The sequence below is a fragment of the Macrobrachium nipponense genome, chromosome 23 (genome assembly GCF_015104395.2).
Source record: "Macrobrachium nipponense isolate FS-2020 chromosome 23, ASM1510439v2, whole genome shotgun sequence".
NCBI lineage: Eukaryota > Metazoa > Arthropoda > Malacostraca > Decapoda > Palaemonidae > Macrobrachium > Macrobrachium nipponense.
Window position 1 is genome coordinate 75,715,010 of NC_061090.1, and position 21,688 is coordinate 75,736,697.

The 21,688-nt window shown below is 45.0% G+C and overlaps 1 protein-coding gene across 1 annotated transcript in view; it reads right to left on the reverse strand.

The window, feature by feature from the left end:
- The window catches only part of LOC135201637 (PC-esterase domain-containing protein 1A-like), a 197,919-nt gene that overhangs the window by 33,024 nt on the left and 143,207 nt on the right, over positions 1–21,688 (reverse strand). The window contains exons 8-9 of the mRNA XM_064230724.1: positions 20,489–20,577; positions 18,779–18,884 (exon numbers count right to left, since the gene is read on the reverse strand). Of these exons, the coding sequence (XP_064086794.1) occupies positions 18,779–18,884; positions 20,489–20,577 (195 nt within the window). The remainder of the gene's footprint in view (positions 1–18,778; positions 18,885–20,488; positions 20,578–21,688) is intronic.

The window sequence follows — 21,688 nt, forward strand, 5'->3', positions numbered from 1 at the left end:
AGGAATAACATGTCTGTAAAAGATTTCATTAGGCTAACATACTTAACATTCATAACAGTTATGTTACCACAAGCCTTAGTACGGTGTTTTGTTGAGGAGCTATTGCCCAACAGCATGGCACTAGGCATATATAAACAAATTAAGAAACATGTCTAAGTGTGCAGATTTAGATCCCTTGTTTGTTCAAGTTTTAGCAAAGGATGAAAGTAAACATGATATTGTTAAACTACAATAAAGTTTTGTACATACTTACCTGGCAGATATATATGTCTAATGGCCCACCCAGCCTCCCCTCAGGAGACAGGAGGAAGAGAAAATCTGGCTGGAGAGGTAGATTGGTTCATACACCCGCCACCCAGCGGCGGGTAAGGTAGACCACCTGACCTACCTGTCGCGTGTGCCGCGAGATTTGAAATTCTGTCGGGAACGTCGGAGACTATAGCTAAGTATATATCTGCCAGGTAAGTATGTACAAAACTTTATTGTAGTTTAACAATATCATTTTTGTACATGAACTTCCCTGCCAGATATATACTTAGCTGATTGGCACCCTTGGTGGAGGGTAAGAGACAGCTAAAGTAATAAGGAGAGATAGGAAACAACTGATGTTGTAGGATATAAATAACCTTGGTTCTTACCTGTTCAGGCAGAAGACTTCATTGATACTGTCTCTGAGTCTGCGTTGCCTGGAGAGCTACAGCTAGGACGTGACCTGATGCTGAAAGACTCTCGGATCTACCACTGGGATATCTGATCCCTTTGTGTGGTAGAATCCAAGTCGGATCCTGTTAAAGGGAGCTCGTCCACTAGCTTAACAGGTCCTAACCACTACTACTGCAAGGAGCCACACTCATCAGACCACCTAACCAAACTACTAAAGATTAGTATTACAACCTAAAGAGATGCCTTCATGCATCCTCTTTAAGGCAACCAACAACAACAAACACAAGACATAAGGGAAAAAATTTATACTACTAAAAAGGATGAGTTCCAGCTCCCTGCCCCAGCACCGAATCCGTAGATACGTACGGGCCCAAGGCAAAGCATTTTTCGTAAGTGATTCTCACATCACGTAAGTAGTGGTTCGCGAAAACTGACTGACATCTCCAGAAAGTTGTCTCCATCAGGTTCCGCACGGACATATTCTTGTTGAAAGCAAGAGAAGTTGCTATGGCTCTTACTTCGTAGGCTTTCACTTTAAGATGCCTAAGATGTTCTTCTCTGCAAGATCCGTGTGCTTCTTTGATGAGGCTTCTCAAGAAGAAGGACAATGCGTTCTTCGACAATGGACGAGTAGGGTCTTTTACTGAACACCACAGGACCTCTTGGTTGGCTTTCAGTTGCTCTTTTCTTCTAAGGTAGTATTTTACCATTCTCACTGGGCAAAGAGTTCTCTCGGGTTCTTCTCCTACCAAAGAAGATAACCCACGAATCTCGAAGTTCTTGGGCCATGGATTTGATGGGTTTTCATTCTTCGCAAGAAACCCAGGAGGGAAAGAGCAAATGAGAGAGTCCTCCTTAAAACCCACCTTACCATCAATCGCCTGAAGCTCACTCACTCTTTTGGCGGAAGCTAGAGCCATCAAAAACAGAGTCTTCCTAGTAAGGTCTCTGAATGAGGCTGAATTAGGGGGTTCAAATCTAGAGGACCCAAGGAATTGAAGGACCACATCCAAATTCCAGCTAGGTGTCTTAGGAGACTGCATTTTCACTGTATCAAAAGACCTAATAAGGTCATGCAGGTCCTTATCTTCCGATAAGTTAAGGCCTCTGTGTCTGAAGACATTCGCCAACATGCTACGATAACCTTTAATCGTCGAAACGAAGAGCCCACATTCTTGTCTTAGGAATAAAAAGAAGTCTGCAATCTGATTCACAGAGGTACTGGAAGAGGAAACATTATTCCTCTTGCACCATCTTCTGAAGACATCTCACTTCGACCTGTACACTCGTAAGGTGGAAGACCTCCTAGCTCTGCAATTGCCTTAGCAGCTGATGACGAAAAGCCTTTCGCTCTGACCAGATTCTGGACCGTCTGAAGCCAGTCAGACTGAGAGCGGGGAGGTTTTTGTGGTACCTGTCGAAGTGGGGCTGTCTGAGTAGATCGCTCCTTAGAGGAAGCGATCTTGGAAAATCCACCAGCCATTCCAGCACCTCTGTGAACCATTCTTGTGCTGGCCAAAAGGGAGCTATCAATGTCATCCTCGCAGAATCGGACTCTGCGAACTTTTTTAAAGTCAACCCCAGAATCTTGAAGGGGGGAAACGCGTATACGTCGGAAACGCGTATACGTCGAGTCCTTTCCAATCGAGTAGGAGAGCGTCTATCTCTATTGCTCCTGGATCAGAGATGGGCGAGCAATAAAGATCCAGTCTTTTTTTCTTTGAAGTTGCAAACAGGTCTAAGTGAGGCCTGCCCCACAACTTCCAAAGGCTCTGGCAAACATCTTGGTGCAGAGTCCACTCTGTGGGAAGGACCTGATCTTTCCTGCTGAGGAGATCTGCCCTTACATTCCTTTCTCCCTGTACGAATCTGGTGAGAAGTTTGATCCCCCTTTCTTCTGTCCACAGAAGAAGATCTCTTGCTGTTTCGTACAGAGAGAAGGAATGCGTCCCCCCGTTTCCTGATGTATGCCAGAGCCGTGGTGTTGTCCAAGTTTATCTGCACAACTGCTCCTGTCACATCGGACTCGAACTCTTTCAGAGCAAGCCACACAGCTATTAGTTCTTTCCTGTTGATGTGCCAGGAAAACTGGTCCCCCACCCAGGTTCCTGACACCTCCTTGATTCCCAGAGTTGCCCCCCAACCTGTTTCCGACACATCGGAGAACAACACTAGGTTGGGGTTCTGGGATTGAAGAGACAGTCCCTGCGAGAACTTGTTGGGATCCGCCCACCATGTTAGTTCCTTCTTGATTTGATGAGAAATTGACAGGGAGAACTTCAAATCCTGAGAAGGACGACTCCAATTCCGATGAAGAAAGAATTGGAGCGGTCTCAGGTGCAACCTTCCTAGGGAAATAAATTACTCCAGTGAGGAGAGCGTCCCCAGCAGACTCATCCACTCCCTCACTGTGCATACTTCTTTCCCTAAGAAGGTTGTTACTTTCTCGAGTCCCCGGGCTATCCTCTCCTGTGACGGAAAAGCCCGAAAACTCAGAGAGTTCATCTGGATCCCCAGATAAACACACTCTTGAGCGGGAATCAGACTTGACTTCTGCAGATTGACCAGGAGTCCTAAGGAATACGTCAAATCCAGGGTTTTCTTCAAGTCCTTCAGACAATGATCTCTGGAATTGGCTCTTATAAGCCAATCGTCGAGGTAGAGCGAAATCCTCACCCCTTCTAGGTGAAGCCATTGTGCTACATTTCTCATGATGGCCGTAAAAACTTGGGGGGCCGTCGAGAGGCCAAAGCACAGGGCCCTGAATTGGAAAATTCTTCCCCCCATCATGAATCTGAGAAACTTCCTCGAGGAAGGATGGATTGGTACGTGGAAGTAAGCGTCCTGTAAGTCCAAGGACACCATCCAGTCCCCTGGACGGAGTGCTGCTAACACCGAAGCAGTGGTCTCCATCGTGAACTTCTTCTTTTCGACGAAGAAGTTCAGGGCGCTTACGTCCAACACCGGTCTCCATCCCCCTGAGGATTTCAGAACTAGGAACAGGCGGTTGTAAAAGCCTGCCGAATGATGATCTGCCACTAGTTCGATCTCCTCCTTTTCCAGCATCTGATCTACTGCTAGTTGGAGGGCCTGATTCATGATGGGGTCCCTGTATCTGGCCGTCAACTCCCTCGGGGTAGTCGTCAAGGGAGGCCTCGAAGAGAACGGGATGAGGTAGCCCTTCCTCAAAATTGACAGGGTCCAGGCATCTGCGCCTTTCTGGGCCCAGACTTCTGCAAACTGTAAAAGCCTGGCGCCTACAGTTGTCTGAAGGACTTGAGTCTTACTTGGGAGGTTTGACTGACTTCGCAAAAGTCCTCCCTCTTCTATTTGGTTTACGACCTCTGAACGAAGAGGATCTAGAGGTAGAAGCCCCTCAAAAGGGTTCCTGAGAGGTCGACTTCGCTTTCTTCGTCTTAGTCTGGAAGGAAGGACGAGGCTTCCTTGCAGACTGTGCTAGAAGGTCCTGCGTAGCTTTGGCAGAGAGAGCCTTCGATATGTCTTGAACAAGATGTTTAGGAAACAGCTGCGCAGAGAGAGGAGCAAATAGTAAAGACAATCTCTGTGCATGTGAGACAGACTTAGTTAAAAAGGAGCAAAATACTGATCTTTTCTTCAAGACCCCTGCCCCAAACAGTGAAGCTATTTCGCTGGCTCCATCCCTCACCGATTTATCCATACAGGATAAAACACAATTCAAATCCTCCGGAGAAAACGGGTCTGGTCCTTGAGTTTTCTTGGCTAGGACTCCAAGGGACCAATCGAGAAAGTTGAAAACTTCCAAGGCTCTAAAAATGCCCTTTAGAATGTGATCCATCTCATTCATGGCCCACGTAGTTTTGGCCGAATTCAGAGCTGATCTTCTAGTGGCGTCTACCAGTGCCGAAAAATCTGCGTCAGCTGAAGACGGAAGGCCCAGTCCCAAGGGTTCTCCTGTCTCATACCAAAATCCGGTCCGTCCGGAAAGCTTCGACGGAGGGAAGGCAAACATAGTTTTCCCCGCTTCCTCTTTAGTTCGCATCCATGAACCGAAACTCTTGAGCGCTTTTTTCATAGATAGAGTCGGTTTCATTCTCACACACGAAGATCCTTTCGTTGCCTTCGCCGTGGAGAACAACGAGTGTGGAGAAGGAGGAGCAGTAGGGCTCAAAGACTCCCCGAACTCCTGAAGGAGAGGCTCTGTGAGCTTCTTGTACAAAGAAACTGCTGCCGATGTATTCGTTTCTTCCTCAGAGCCTTCCTGGTCTTCTTGAAGAGGAGAACGAGGATGAGGATCCTTATGAGAATCCTTAGACGATTTCCTAGCTGGGGTACAGTGCGATGTTGGAGACAAACATCTTAAAAGAGGAGAAGAGTCCAAAGGAGAGCGGCGTACAGGAGAACGAGGAGTCGTAACCGAAGGACACTTGTCCGAAAATTCTTGTCTCATCACGCATTCCTTCCTAGAAGAAGACAAACTCTTAACAGCAAAAGAGGAAGGACTCCCTTCCCTAGAAAGACCACGTCTATCCACAGGGAGCTTACGAGAGGGAGAGCGCCTACTAATATCCTGGCGCCGATCGTGAGGAGAGCGGCTACTAGGCGCCGAGCGCCTATCAGTCACAGGGCGCTTGGGAGAATCCTGGCGCCTACCAAGCGGAGAAACGTTGATAAGAGTAGAGCGCCTGTCAGGAGCAGGGCGCTTGAGAGGCTCTTGATGCCTACGAAGCGGAGAGCGGCTGCTATGCTCCGAGCGCTGGCAAGAGGGGACCGATCAGGAGTAAGGAGCCTCGAGAACGAAGAGCGCCTACTAGGAGAACGAAGCAAACGAGGTTCAAGGCGCCTTTCTCCAGGAGAACAGCTACTAAAAGAAGGACGCCTACCAGGCGCAGGGCTCCTACTAGACTCTTGATGTCTTACAGGCGAGGAGCGAACTCCATGTGAAGAGCGCCTACAAGTCACGGGTTCCGAAGTCCGATAACAGTAGTCGGAAGGAGAAGCGCGCCTACTTTCAGAAGGGCATTCCCTAGGTTCTCTGAGAAGGCGAGGAGAGGAACGACGAGACGGAGACGACGAAATAAGCCTTCCTAGACCTGAGCGACTCTCTCCTCTTGCACGAACTCTAGAGGAAGGAGAAACAGACGGGGCGGAGCGTCTACCTGAGGCAGGAATCCGATCTGGGGAAATATCTTCGTAATCCATTGAGCGCCTATCCGACGATTGGCGCCTCGACACCTCCGAGAGAGAGCCACGGGAGTGGTGCCCCTCTCGTGAAATCCTACGATGTGTAGAAGCATCCTCAAAAGAAGGAGATCGCCGATTACAAGGAGAGCGATCTTCCGACGAAAAGCGCCTCGATCTCTTAATAGGGAGAGACACATCCTTCCTTCTACGGGATCTCGATGCCAAGGAGTCCGCCAAGGCTGAGATCTGAGCTTGTAGGCCCGCTAGCACTCGAGTCGGTGAGTCAACAGGATCTTCTTCCGAAGCAAGCTCAGAGCGAGGAGCGGGAGAAGAAGGGCGATCACAGGATCTCCTAGGCTTCTTTGCTTGCAAGGAAGCTACATCAGAAAAGTCTTCTGGGCTGGACGCTAAAGTACTGAAGCCCTCTTCAACGGGCGCGACACCTCCTTAGAGCTCCAACCACGCTTCGGCGAAGGAGAAGAAGACGACGAAAAACACTGACGAAGAATATCCTTCTTCTTACGATCCAAGGCAGCCTGGGAGCGAACTTCAGGATCTGCCGAGGGGACGCCTGACCGGTGGGGGCTCTCCCTAGCCCTCCTGCGGCTTTCGACTTTCCTCCTCCACTGGAACTGGGAGTCTGGAAGAGGTCTAGGCCTGGAGGCACTAAGGAGCCGGTCAGACGCACCCTCCACATCACTGGGTACACTGCACTTATCATCACTGACACTCTTACCTTCATCAGTTCGAAGAGTCTTGTCTTCCTTTGAACACAAGGAAGCTTTTGAGGCCGCCGCCTCCGAAGACGAATCTACGGCTTCGGTGTAGGGAGCAGGAGCTGAGACCTGGGAGGAAGGTTCTAAAACTACATTAATGTTAGTTTCGTTCTCACTCCTTCTCGACCTGCTCGAACTCCTGGAAGAAGCCTTACGTACCCTATCTCTTTCAAGTTTCCTAATATAAGAAGAAAGAGCCTTATATTCATCTTCGTTCAAAACCTCACATTCTTGACACGGGTTACTAAACGAACATTCATTCCCCCTACATTTAACACAGATAGTGTGAGGGTCAACCGCAGCTTTCGGTAACCTCACCTTACATCCATCAGTCAAACATACTCTAAACAAAACCAGTTTTTGGAAACAGAATCAACAAAATCAGACATTCTACAAGAAATCCAGCGCAAAGTCAATAACGGTCCACAATCAGCGTATGCCAAGCCAAAATAGAGCGAATACGTCACCAAAAGGTCCAAATCATTCTCCAGGCAAGCGAGAAATGAAGAATCTATCGGAAGGAAACGACAACAGTTGTTATCGCTTCAAGCGACAGAGAAAATCTGGCTGGAGAGGTAGATTGGTTCATACACCCGCCACCCAGCGGCGGGTAAGGTAGACCACCTGACCTACCTGTCGCGTGTGCCGCAAGATTTGAAATTCTGTCGGGAACGTCGGAGACTATAGCTAAGTATATATCTGGCAAGGAAGTTCATGTACAAAACACAGCAAGTACATATAGTGAATAATAACGCAGCAGAGATCACTTTTTTTAATAGTAAACGCGCGGGTCATATGATTTCAGGTTGCCGCATGCGTTATATTCTAATTCATAATAGCTCAAGTCATTCTTACGTTCGATGTTTCTTACGCCATCAGTGCCAAAGTAACGCTAAAAACATACAAAACATTGCCAATGTTAACAAGAAGAATCAACATTATCATAAAAAGAAACAAGTAAACAGTAGCTCTGCTCAGAAGTAAAAACAAGCAAATAGGGCTTCCGGGAACTCGGTTCCTGGGCCGTCTAGCCGAAACAGTCAGTCAGTCAAATTTTCCGAGTGTTGAAAGCAAAGCAAATTCCACGCAAGTGACTCCAGTGGGGAGGAGAGTGATGTTGGGTCATTCATACCAACACCTTTTGAATTAAAAAGGAATTTTCCGATGAATCACACGACCGTATCAAATAAATCAGAGCAGGTTCCCATAGATTTTCATACAATAAGCTATTATAAATAATGGTGAATTACGCCCTACTTTACATGTCGTAAAATTAGAATACTATCAGCCATTTACCTTGTTTTTTTATTCCAGTAGTCCACGTAATATCATGGATTTATGGACTCACCGTTTGTTGTTTTCGAACTTCCCTATTGAGAAGTCCGGAGTACGACTTTCAGGAATTGCCAATACGTAATGAGTTAAGTGTCGTAGGCGTAACTCAGATTCAGTACAGGGTGGGTAAGCGCACACTTTCAGATACCCTTATAGTTGTAAAAAAACACTGATATGTATCCAGTTGTAATTGTAGGATACCCATCTATGGGCATACAAAACATTATCTTAGCTCCTGCAACACATTAAAATCCATTTTGGACAAAAAAGAGACCATTAATCAAACTAACTTTTATAGAGGAACCAATCACTTGTCTCATAAATGCAGGTATTGTTCAAGCAACCCTACAGAATTCTCGCACACTCGCAATCACAGTTTGCACACAAATTCTTGAGACGAATACACCCTCGAATATCTTTTATTTTATTAGAACAGGATCTCAGGTTCAGGTCAAGCAGGGGTCGTCGTCAGTGCAGGTATTATTCCGTAGGCGTAGTTCAATTCCCAGCCAGGGTCGTCTTTGGTTTAGAGCTGGCAGGAGATTCGATTGGAGAAACGCATGGAGGTCATACAGACGTATTTGCCAAGGCATCCTCGGACAGGGCATGTGTATCGGTAGACCACACTCATCTTCAAGGGATCCTGCCACGCCCAAGAAGGAGCCATATTTAAGCACGCCAGGAATGCTCATACCAAATGAATAAAGAGAAACAATATTATCCCTAATATCAAGATAATAGACCAGACAACGGATCCCGACATTTGCATCTCCTAGAAGCCCTCCATATAGGAGAGGAGAAACCAAATTTAAATATCACCCAGGAAACATTTCTTCTTCCCACCGCCACCCGGAGAGCAGCAAACGACCCCCCGACAATGCCAGATAATCAGAGCCCCCACAGGAGGATAGGACTCCTGCTACACACACAACTTCAGACATTTATCCCCAAGTACACTACTATGGTGCTCGCATGAGAAAACCTCCGCGACCATCAATGGGAGACCAACGACTTTGCCCAAGACCAGCCTGACCAATGAGAATCCAACTCTAGGTCAAGCTGCTATAAACACCACCCCGCAGACATTCTTGCTATAGTCCCTTCAACCTGCTTGACCTGGACTTGAGATCCTGTTCTAATACAATAAAAGATTACCTTCAGCATTTACAAATTTTGAAAATTCCTAATATGAATATTGGCCAGTTACTCAGAAACATTACTGAGCCTGAGAAACGAATTGTAAGAAAAATATAAAAGACAATATATAAAATCAACTCACTCACTTCTGCCACTCTTTTTAACAGCATCTGCCTAAAAGAGGGTCTTCTACCAAAATATTATTATTATTATTGAAAATAATGCCTATTTCATCCGCATTTATTTTGTACATTTGTTTATCTCTTGTGTTCTTATTACTGACTTTTCTTCTGTACTCAAATTGGTTATTAAAAAGGGATTTTGACGAAGGAAAAATCTATTTCTGGGGGAAGACCTGTGTCGCCCGGTGAAAGTACCTGTAGCTCACCTTTCTAAGTATAAATAGATCCTAAATATACAGTAATACTTTGGGTTACGAACCGATTAGTATACAAATTTTTTAACTTACGAAGTGACGCCCTCATTCTGGAATATGAATTTCACTTGGAATACGAATGCGCGAATTTCCATCATGGGAGGCCGCCTGCTTTGTTTACATCGGACATCGGATGAGCGTGGGATCTGCGAACGCATTTTTTTCGGCCAAAACTTAACGCCTGCTTTGTTTACATCGGACACCGGATGAGCATGGGATCTGCGAACGCATTTTTTTTGGCCAAAACTTAACGAGGGTCACGTGACTTCCTCCCACGCATCCCTTGACCCTTTTTAAACCATAACTCTTTCACTATCTCGCTGGCGGTAAGATTGAACGCATCTGTCCGTGATACGCTCTCAAATTTGCTTAGTGATTTGCGCATGTGTTGTGTTTCCGTGATAGTGCTTATACATTACTATTACCCAAATACTAAAGACAATGGCTCCCAAGATGACGAAGGCAAGCAGCAAGAAGGAAAGCATAAGAAAGAAGATGATGATTACAGTCAAAATGAAGAAGGAAATTATCCAAATGCATGATAAAGGCGAGCGCGTGAAAGACATTGCAGCATTCTTCAAGCGGTCGCAATCAACGATCTGCACTATTTTGAAGAAAAAGGAAGAAATTAAAGCCAGTAAAGCATCAAAAGGTGTCACAGTATTGACGAAACAACGGCCTTATATTCTCGACGATGTAGAAAATTTGCTCATGGTTTGGATAAACGAGAAGCAGCAGGCAGGAGATTCCGTAAGTGAGAGCATCATTTGCGAAAAGGCTCGTAAGAGTGCAACAAATTTGTTTATCGATAATGGGGTGGGTCATTTCTATAAAATTTTAAAGAACAGGCAAAAGCAAGCCTCCATAGAAAAATATTTTTTCAAAATTGTGAAAGACGACACAGTGTCGCGTAAGCGTAAAATTAGCGATCGTAGTGAACGGTGCTCTCTAGAGAAAGAACCAGAAAGTCTTCCAGAAGTGTTCACGGAGGGAGATTTCCCCCCCAAGCCCTAACCCTCTCCTCCTCACCCTTCCCCTCCTCCCGTCTCCGTCAAGCCAGCAGCCACACTCGCCAAAGGTAAAGTTCAGGTTTTACTATGCATGCATATTAAATCTAGTGTTTATATTTAATTTCATTCTTCTATTTTATAATTTTATGTAATTCCTACACAAATTTTCAACCTTAGTGAACAAAAATAAATGGAAAAATATGAATTGAAATGGTCATTCATGGTCGGGTGGAACGCATTATTTGCTTTTTATAACATTCTTATGGGAAAATCCATTTAGGTTACGAATTTTTTAGGTTACGAAGCAGGTTCTGGAACGGATTAAATTCGTAACCCAAGGTATTACTGTACCAGAGAAAAAAGCTAACATGGAATGCTGAAGTTACTACCCTCAGCTCGATCACCCAAGGGCGTCGGTATAAGCACTGGGGTGAGTGGAAGCCACTACCATAGGACTTCTGCCAATTAGAAGATTCCTTTCAAAGTCCCTCCCATGGCGAGAGCCTTTACAAAGACTACCCCTTCCACCTTCCGCTCGCAACTACTACTACTACCCACGCCCGGCATCTTCATTCCTGGAATAGACACCCAAGCTTGGACTGGCTAAAGGGTGGAGGATCAGGAAAAGAAAGAGGGACGAGTTCACCGGGCGACACAGGTCTTTCCCCAGAAATAGATTTTTCCTTCGTCAAAATCTCTTTTCAGGGTTTGACCTGTGTCTGCCGGTGAAAAAGTATCAGAGAATTGCCATACAAGCTTGAAAGATACCAAGCAAAATGCATCAAAGGGATAATGAAACTTGAAGTTCACTAAAGAATAAATTTAATGAGCCGTAATAAAAAACGGACAACTTATCTGACTAATTAAAACTAGGACTTAAACTAGGACCTAATAACTAGTAATAAAGAAACAAAACACTGGAATGGTATCTGAAGCAATATGAAATATACATAGGAGTATGTACAAAACATGTAAGTGATACACAAGATGGTCCCAAAGTTATATACAAGTCCGGCGACGGAATGGTAAACAAACCAGCCCGGCACCGGAGGAGGGAGGATTGGTAGGGGATACGAGCGAGGCAGGTAGGAAGGAGAGAGTATCAAGGGAGAAAAGGACTGACAGAAGGGCAATAGAATAGAGTTTTAGGGCTCGGTCATTCTGGGGAGACTATGCTCCCTGCAGCCACTGTTGAGATTTAAAGGCCTCTAGGTTCTTGAGATAGTGGCGTTTAAATACTGCCAGAGATTTCCAACCCGTTTATTTCTTCAGGTCCTCGAAATTCATATTGTGAAAATAGTTAATCGAGGTAGCCACTGCTCGGATATCATGGACGTGCGGAACTGAATCCGGATTGGCTTGTTTAATAAAATAGAGGATTTGTTGTCTAATACCTTTCAGGGAAATTGTACCACCTTTCTCTCTAATAAAGAGGGGCCCTGAAGACTTTTTGGAAGTCCTGGCCAGGTAGGATTTAAGGGTGACGACAGGACACAATGATGTGTCTTGTGTAAGAGAAATAATTTTCCACGGAGCCCACCTGTTTTGTGGGTCCTCATTCTTAGCCAAGAATTTCCGATCTGGGGATAGTAGTACTTCACCCGACGGGAGGAATTCGACGTGGTTTGGGTCTCTAGAGAGAGCCGAGAGTTCAGATATTCTGGCGCCTGACGCCAGGCTCATTAAAAATAAAGTTTTCCTGAGAACGGTTATATATGAGCATGAATCATTATCAGTGTCTGAGGCTAATTTAAGTACATCATTTAAAAACCAGGAGACTGTATGAGGGCGGTCTACTGGTCTCAGACGGGCACATGCTCGCAGGATTGAAGAGAAGGACGAATCCGACAAATCAATACTAAAGCCAAGCTGAAAAATCTTCCTTAAGGCAGATTTGATTGTAGTAATGGTACTAGCAGCTAGGCCTTTCTCGAATAGAGTTCTAAAGAACGAAATCGCCAGATTCGTAGTAATGTTTTGGGCACCAGATTCTTTTAGGAAGATGGCCAATTTCTTCACCGCTGAATCATACTGTCTGAGTGTTGACTCTCTTTTATCTGATTCTATGAATAAGATGTTTAGTGGATCAATACTGGCATCCTTTTGGGCCGCAAACTTTATGGAGTCCATATAGTTAGGGCACTCAGAATTCTTGAGAAAGCTGACACAGTCCGAGTTTGTACTACTTGCGTCAGTTCTGGACGGGGGATCCGTCTGGGCCGGAGATTCAATTCTAGCAGAAGAGGAAACCAGTTGCTCTTCGGCTAGTTGGGTGCAACCAACGCTACCTGTCCCGTGAAAGATCTTAGTTTGTGCAGGACTTTTATCAGAGGATTCACTGGCGGAAACAGGTAAATCTTCTGCCAACCATTCCAGTCAATGGACATCGCATATGTGGTGTGAGCTAGAGGGTCCAGGTTGGGAGCCACGTAACATGGGAGTTTGTGATTGGATTCTGTGGCGAATAGTTCTACTTGAAGGCCCGGGATTTGATTGCAAATCCAGCGGAATGACTTCATGTCCAGGGACCACTCTGACTCCAGCGGAGTTGTCCTGGATAGTGAGTCTGCGATGACATTCCTTACTCCTGCCAGGTGGGTGGCTGACAGGTGCCAACGATTTTTCGTTGCTAACGAGAAAATCGCAGTCATTACGTGATTTATTTTGCTCGACCTGGAGCCTCCTCTGTTTATGCAATGGACTACTACTGAGCTGTCCGAGACTAACCTTATATGAACGTTTCTGGCTGGAGCCAGGCGTTTTAAAGTCAGGAAAATGGCCATTGCTTCTTCAACATTGATGTGGAACTGGTGGAACATCTCCGACCACGTTCCTTGAAAACTCTTGTATTGTGAGTAACCTCCCCAACTGTGTGGATTGTTAGAGACGGCGGAGGGAATTGCAGTGGTACTGATTTGGATAGGTTCCAGCGTTCCGTCAATGGACGGAGCCTTTTCGTTAATATCGGTGTAATTATAGAGATCTTGTCCCTGAATTTGACGTTGGCTCTCTTTCGCCAGACTCGATTGATATCCTTCAGTCTGGCTTTCAACAGGACGTCCGTTATTGAGGCAAACTGTAGCGAACCTAGAATTCTCACTTGGGTACGACGAAAAGCCTTTTTGTTCCTGAGGAACTGTCTCGTAGCCTTCGCTATCTCTCTGACCTTCTTAGATGGGAGAGATAGTTTGTGCGTGTTTAGGTCCCATTGGATTCCCAGCCATTGAAAGCAGGAAGTCGGAACGAGCAGAGATTTTTCCTTGTTTATCTGGAAACCCAGAAATTCCAGGAATTCTATCACTTTGGCTGTTGCTTTGAGACACTCGTCGTCGCTGGCTGCCAAAATGAGCCAGTCGTCTAGGTAAGCTACTAACATTACCCCTCAAGTTCTTACCACTTGAACTATCGTCTCTCCTAATTTGGTGAATATTCTGGGCGCTATGTTGAGCCCGAATGGCATGACTCTGAATGAGTAAGCCTGCTTTCCTAGTTTGAAGCCTAGGTATGGAGAGAAATTTCTTGCTATAGGCACATGATAGTAAGCGTCTGTATGATCTATAGAGGTGGTGACAGCCCCACGGGGAAGTAAGGTCCGCACCTGCGAGATGGTCAGCATGCAGAATCTGTCGCATTGAATGTATGAGTTGAGACGGGACAAGTCCAGAATCACTCTTCTTTTGTCCGAGTCCTTTTTTGGCACACTGAACAGACATCCTTGAAACTTTAGGCGTTTGACTTTCCTTATTGCCTTCTTCCGTAGGAGATCATTGGCATAGTCTAGAAGGTCCGTCGTCAGAGTCTGGTGAAAACTGACTGGTGGAGTAGGCCCTTTCTCCCATTTCCACCCTAGACCTTTCGATACAATGCTGTGGGCCCACGGACTGAAGGTCCAATGGTCCCGGAAGAGATATAATCTCCCTCCCACCTGCAGACTCTCACTGGTTGGCTGGAGGTCTGCTTCCTCTGCCTCCTCTGAAGCCCCTGCCTCTAGACCCACCTCGCTGCCGAGAACCACCTCTGGCTCTGCTACTTCCGGCATGCCTACTGTAGCCGCGAAATGCTCCTCGCGACTCATAGGAGGGGTTGAAGGCTGGGGAAGCCACCAAGGTTGTTGAGGATGAGGGTTGCTGAGCAGACGGAGTTTGAACCAGCACATACTGCTGCTGCGGTTGAGCCTTGGATGTTGAAGGCTTACCGACCTGGGAGACCGGGGACCGCTTGAACAACCGCCTGAAGATGAGAGGGCTGGTAAGGATGGAATTTCCTTGGCCTCTTCCTAGGTCTGGACTCGGGTCCAGGGGTATCAAACTTCCTTTTGAAAGGAAGTCCCCAACGGACCCAAAGACTCTGGTTGGCTCTGGCCGCCTCATGGAAGACGTTGTTGACCTCGTCTTTAGGGAATAGGTTGTCGCCCCAGATTGAAGACTTTATCAGCTTGTTTGGTTCGTGCCTTATGGAAGCATTCGCAAGGACGTGCTTCCTACAGGCTCGTTTCGCCACAATGAAATCATACAGGTCTGCCTAGAAGGTCTGTAAGAGACTTTGTGTGGACCCAGAACAGAGGTTCATCAGTGAAGGTCGTAGCGATCAACTCCGCCGAGGTGACTGAGTTGATCGACCTGCCCAATCTACATCTCGCCTCGAATTCCGCCTTGACCAAGTGGTCCGGAATCCTGGGTACCTTCTCTGCAAACAGGGTGGAGGCGCACTCCGGGTCGAGTTTACCCACCGTAAACGTAGCCGGAGCATCATTCCAAAACTCCACATCTGTGGGGAAGAGTAAGGAGCTAGCCTCAGTCTCTTTTAAAATTGGCAAGGGTTTATCCTTCACTGCTGCTTGCATAGTCAGCTCCGCCACTTTAGATGTACAAGGCGACGGAACTCCTTCCGGGGTCACAAACATAGTGAAGCTACCTTTATGGGGCGTCAACTTGGTGTTCACGCATTCCCACTCTGTAAGGGTGCGAACCCATACAGCTTGGGCCTGGTCCCTAGGGTAGATCACGGTCTCTTTCGGGACCTTGTCTACCCTGACTAGCGCGTCTTCTGCTAGTCTAGCATATCCCAGAAACGGAAACTGGAGGCCCTCCGGGAAGAACTCGAAGTCTTCTACCGTTCAGGTTCTGCAACCTTCGATCGTCAGTTTCCCATCTGAAAATGGGGCATGCAACGCTAGCCGCCACGGGTTGTTGTTATCAAATGGCGGCAGATTTGACGCGTCCAGAACTGTTACGGTCTGTGCCCGTGGTCCCGGACTGCAGGATTCCAGTCACCAATTCCTCCTGGGCTCTGATCCTCTCGGTCAGGGACAATATTGTTTGTCCCGAGGTCTCTAGGCCCGCAGCGAGTCGGGTGGACATCAACTCAAGCTTATCATCTACTATTTCTCTATCCTTAAGCATTAGAAGGTTAGCAAACGCCTCCTGATCAAAGCCGGACTCCGTCGGCTTGGTTCTGGAGGACTTGGCTCTCAACCCCTTGGGAGAGGGAGAAGCTTTGAGAGAGGGCGGCTTAGCAGTAAAGGTTGACGGCTTAGGGGCTGAGGACGACTTAGCCACACCTGCCGGAGCAGGTTTGGATCCCTTTGGAAGGGATCTCAGCTTTACTACTTTGACTTTGGGAATGACCAAAGCCGATCTATCCCAAGAGGGGGCGGACTTAGTACAACCCTGGAAAGAAGAGGAAGAAGGAGTGGGGCTAAAGGGGAGACTACCTGCCTCACTTACCTCCCTAACTACCTCCTCCTCGGTGACCATTGGTTCGTGGTGGAGGCTGATGGCCGCCACCTCTTCCGCCATTAGGTCGCAATCTTGGTCCTCCGGGAGGGACAACGTCTCCAGCAGTATGTTCTCAATGATCGGGTTTGCAATTTCCTCAGGAATGGCCATCGTAACCATGGCTCCCGGGTATAAAAGGGAGCACAGTTCCTCAGATAAGACGTAGGGTTGTCCGGCCGAGGCGTTCCTGCCAAAATCCCCGACCTAACACTTGAGGGACGCTTTAGTTTCCTGCCAGAGGGCCAAGCTAGCCATCTCGTCAGAGATGATGGACACCATCTCATAACACACCGTACAAGCGTCGGGGTGCCAGACCATGTAGTCCTCGAGTTGGACGGCGCAGTTGGCATGCGACCTACAGACTACATGTCCGTAGGGCTTGATAAGGATAGCGGAGCACCCTTCCGCCTGGCAACAGTCTATCTTGGATGAAGAAGCAGGGAGCTCTGCAGCAGACATAGCTTCGACAAAAGAAAGGACAAAGGGAGCAGAGAAGACACGTGCGTACACAAAGGAGCTAATTACAGGAATGAAGATGCCGGGCGTGGGTAGTAGTAGTAGTAGTGAGTGGAAGGTGGAAGGGGTAGTCTTTGTAATGGCTCTCGCCATGGGAGAGACTTTGAAAGGAATCTTCTAATTGGCAGAAGTCCTGTGGTAGTGGCTTCCACTTGCCCCAGTGCTTATACCGACGCCCTTGGGTGATCGAGCTGAGGGTAATAACTTCAGCATTTCATGATAGCTTTTTTCTCTGGTATATTTAGGATCTATTTATACTTAGAAAGGTGAGCTACAGGTACTTTCACCAGCAGACACAGGTCAAACCCAGAAATGCCAAAATGGGGATTCATGTAAAAATGTGGTATACTATTTGCCATATTGAATATCTTATACAAAATGCAATACAAGTTGGATCTTAAACCTAATCGACAAAAGATGATGACTACTACTACTACTCTTCCGCCCTGAAGACCTGCCACTTAGCTCAATGGCTCGCCAGGCACCCCAACTGGTGACAACTTGGGGGGGGGGGGGGGGGGCCTAACATCGTTTAGCTTACCTCTAGAGCTTCTTGTGGAGACTTAAGAAACAGAACTGAAAGGAAAGTTGGTGGGAATTCCTGTTGGCTGCTGCATCAGGAGCCTGGCCGAGCTAGCTGGCTGACAAGGCAATAGTAGTATTCTTGAGAAGATCCAAGGCTCTGGCCTTTAAGGTACTAAGACGAGGAGGATTCAAAGGTTCAGAAACAGCTTGACGGCAGTCAGTCATAATCATTAGCTCACTGCCTATCTATGGCTAAGTCAAACTGATCTCCAGGAAAAAGGGACGAAGTGTTGAGGACGTCATCATTTCTCCTGACTGATGGACCTAGCGACTCAGGCAAGAGAGGCATTCCTTCTCTTTCGCAGCACATTTACCAAAATAGTTTTGGTTAAATGGGCCAAATACAAAGTGAAGGAACCCACTCCACAACGGAGTCTCTAACTTTCTCTTGCGCTGCTTCTCCTTGGCAAAGACCTTCCACTGCTTGGTTAGCCAAGAATGACATTCAGGGCAAGGATTGCTAATATTACAAACATTAGCTTTACATTGGCTATATATAGTGTGAGTATCGGTCTCAAGTGATGCCAAAAAATGGGAGCAAGGATAGCCATCAAAGTCAGGGCATTTCCTCTGATGCTTGGAAGGACTGGATAATACTGGGAGGTGAGATGATTGCTGGGGCTGCATGATCACACAGACAGCACTAATCACACAAAAACACAGAATCAAACAAAAGCGCACGCAAACAAAATTCACGAGCAAAGAAAGGAAAACACCAACTTCGGAGAGACGAGCAATGCATGTCTTCCTTCAAGGGCAGTAAAAAAGAAACTAATGCATTATTCCTTCGAATCACACGCAATGGAGGATGACAGTTGCCATCGAGGCCTATCTGCCTACCTCCTTGGCACCATTCCTTGTTTGTTTTATTTTTACTGGTTTCCAGCTGGCACTTGAAGAATTATCCATGCGTTAAGGCCCAGGTTTGTTCTGCATATGAACCGAATATAACTGCATATTAACTGAAATACATGCCATATGCAAATTTGAAAAAATAAAAAAGGTTTTCCCTCATGGAATTTTTTACTTATATCTCATATGGCAGGGAAAAAAAAAGATAGTTCAATGCATGCACACTTTCTTCTTCCTTTAAGTTTCATGTGTGAAAATGGAACATCCACTTCTAAAAAAATGTTTTGCAAATTAACTAATTTGGCATGAACAAAGTATCCCTTTTTAAGGCTGAGTTTCACTACCTCTAGAAAATAATATTCATAACCAAATGACAAAAACTTTTTCAAAATCCTTTAAATTCAATATGGTCTTGGTGAAGAAACTTTGCTCCATGACTAATGATTACTTTTAACTGAAAATGTGACAAATTTAAACCATTCAAAACTCTCATACTAAAACTACAGAGAAAAATCAAAATTCCTTTACCTCTCTTAGTTTTGTCAGGCTTCATCTCTGTAGCATCATCCTCCCCATCACTAGTTTCATTTTCAGCAATCATTTCCAACACATCTTTTCCAAGCAAAATCTCACTCTGAAAGTTGAAAAGTGAATACAGGGCCATGTCTATTTCAGTTATACTTACCTTCATTCTAGATAAGAAAAACATAACCTTCAACTTATAATTAAGAGTTTTGTACTATTATCTCTTCACATCACTATTAATTACAAGACTGAGGGCAAATGTTCAATATCTACCTACACATTCAAGTAATGTACAAAAGCTAAACATCTGAACTGTGTTTCAGCATAAGAGAATGGAGGAAAATGGAAATGGTGGTGGTAAGCAAACAAAACCCATAATCCATGATAACGTCTCACCCTAAAAATTCTATCAATATATAGTATTCTCAAGAGCACAAGAACTCAAGTAGATTTCTATTTATTTGTATGTTAGTATTCTCAAAAGCACAGGAACTCTTAAGGAGATTTATATTTGTTTGCATGTTCTGAGTCTCTTCACTAATTAGCCACTTTTCAACTGGGCTTTCTTGCTGATCATCATTTATCCATTTCTCTAATAAAACTTCTCAGTGGTGGAACTCCTACCACTTCTCCAACTGATTACTCGCATCCTTTTCTTTTTATTATGCCCAAACCATTTCAGTCTGTTCTATGAACACATTTCAGTGATCGTTGCTTATTTGTAGTACTTCAATCCTCCCAGGTGCATAGTATACTTTTCTCCATCAGTTTTGTTGCCTTTTGCGCTTGCATGGTATTTGACTGTTTCTACCGATTCATTTTGGCAATCAACATTTTGCATGCTTAGACTTGCCATGAATTTCTGCCTCCATCATTAGGTTCATTTTTAAGGTAGTAGTTTCTCTAAAGTCACCACCCTGTGGCAGGGGAGTAAGAACACTACCATCACAGGTCCTGTGTGTCATAAAAAGCAACTAAAAGGACAGCTGCTGCCTTGCAGTCTTACTTTTTTAGTAAAAGGCTAGGCACACTGCCAATAACTGTGGATACTGCTGCCTTGCAGTCTTACTTTTTATTAAAAGGCTAGGCCCACCGCCAATAACTGTGAAAACTGCTGGCTTTTTAGTCAAAAGGCGAGCCCACTGCCAATAACTGTGGTTGATGACAGCAAGGGCATGTGGTTGTAAAAACCCCTTTGCCAAATAATAAACCATGCCTGATGATGTAAGGAAAGGCGCACCAGGCAACCAACCCCATAGTGTAGGGATAACCGTGGCAAAGAAGTGTGTTTTTCTAGTCCCTAATGGTTGGAGTACCCTAATGAAAAGACACCCATGGGTAATTGTTGCCCATATAGTAAGGATATTTTCTTCTGATCTAACTGCCTTTATTTCACTTGGATTTGGTAGAGATCTATATTTTAAAAATCATCAAATTTTACTTAATAAAATGGAGTTAACCTAAATCATGAACTTTTACTACAAAGCATGAAAGTCCATAACTTTTACTACAATGTGAGCAAATGCATTATACTAGTTTGACTTTGGACTCATTCACACTCAACAGCAGCAAACTATAAAAAGAATTACTAAATATATCAGTAAAAATATTACATAAAAATAAAAGAAAATAAATGTCCAAACATCACAATTTTTCAAGAGGAGCAAACTCTTGTGATATGCATAACTTTTTCAAAACGGCAATGAAACTTACTGGTTCCTCAGCTTTGTCAGCACTTTCTATTACTCTGTCTAGACTTTTACTGGAGAAATTGCCAGGAAGGGGTTCATCTAAATTCAGAGCTGAAAAATATAAATTATCACAATAAAATATATTATTTGAATCCCTACCTACAGCTAAAGATAGCTTACATCCTTGCACTGGCAAGTGAAGTCAGCACTCAAATAAAGAAGAAGTGGTGCCGCACTGAACAAGCTCAGAAATACACTTTACTCATACTAATTGTAGGAACATCATTTAGTAACATAAAAGCTAAATTAGGGGTAAATGGCAACTTTTATGTCACGGGAAGACAGTCTGATAGAGGACTTCTATCTGTTGCCTCCTGCTACGCTTTAGGCATTCACTCATAAATAACTGATTTCTTTTTATTTTGATCAATTTATCCCCCATAATGAGCATTCCAATGTGAAAGAAAAATCTTTTGCCAGAAGAGATTTATCACTACTTGATGTAGACCTGATGATGACTTTGAGACTCAGAGTAGTAGCTCAGAAGCGTCAAACATAGACTGAATAAGACTTATCTGATTCTGAAAAAATATCATAATTCAGATTCGAGCATCACGCTGCCAAGTGACAGGACAGTAATCAATAAGAAGAGGAGTCCCTTTACTTTACAATCACCCAACACTGTGAAACCTATTGTTCAGGATGAGGGAAACCCCTTGGAGTTTATTTAGAAGCGTTTTTGATGACAAAGTTATAAAGTGCATTGTAACAGTAAAGAAAAGATCTGTCAGCCAGTTTACTTATAGTATATGAATATATAAAAAGTTTGCTTACAATATCACTTGCACTAAAGTGGTAAAAAAAAAAAAAAAGGGATTTTGACGTAGGAAAAATCGATTTCTGGGCGAGGAAGCCGTGTCGCCCAGTGAAATATGTCTCCTTTAGCACTATTTCTAGTAAAATATTGCTATAGTACCAGAGAACTGCTAAACTGGACATGTCAGAAACCTCTGAAAGGAGACATATTTCACGGAGCGACACAGCTGAGCCCAGAAATAAAATTTGTAAATAAAAAGAAATCATTCGTTGCTGTGCTGACTCTATGTTTCAGGGAATGGCATATGAAAGAATAATTTTTTTCCCTTTTATGTTTCATGCTTGTAATCTGTAGGATATGAATTCTTTCATCCTTTCTTATTCTACACTATCTTAATTAATATGT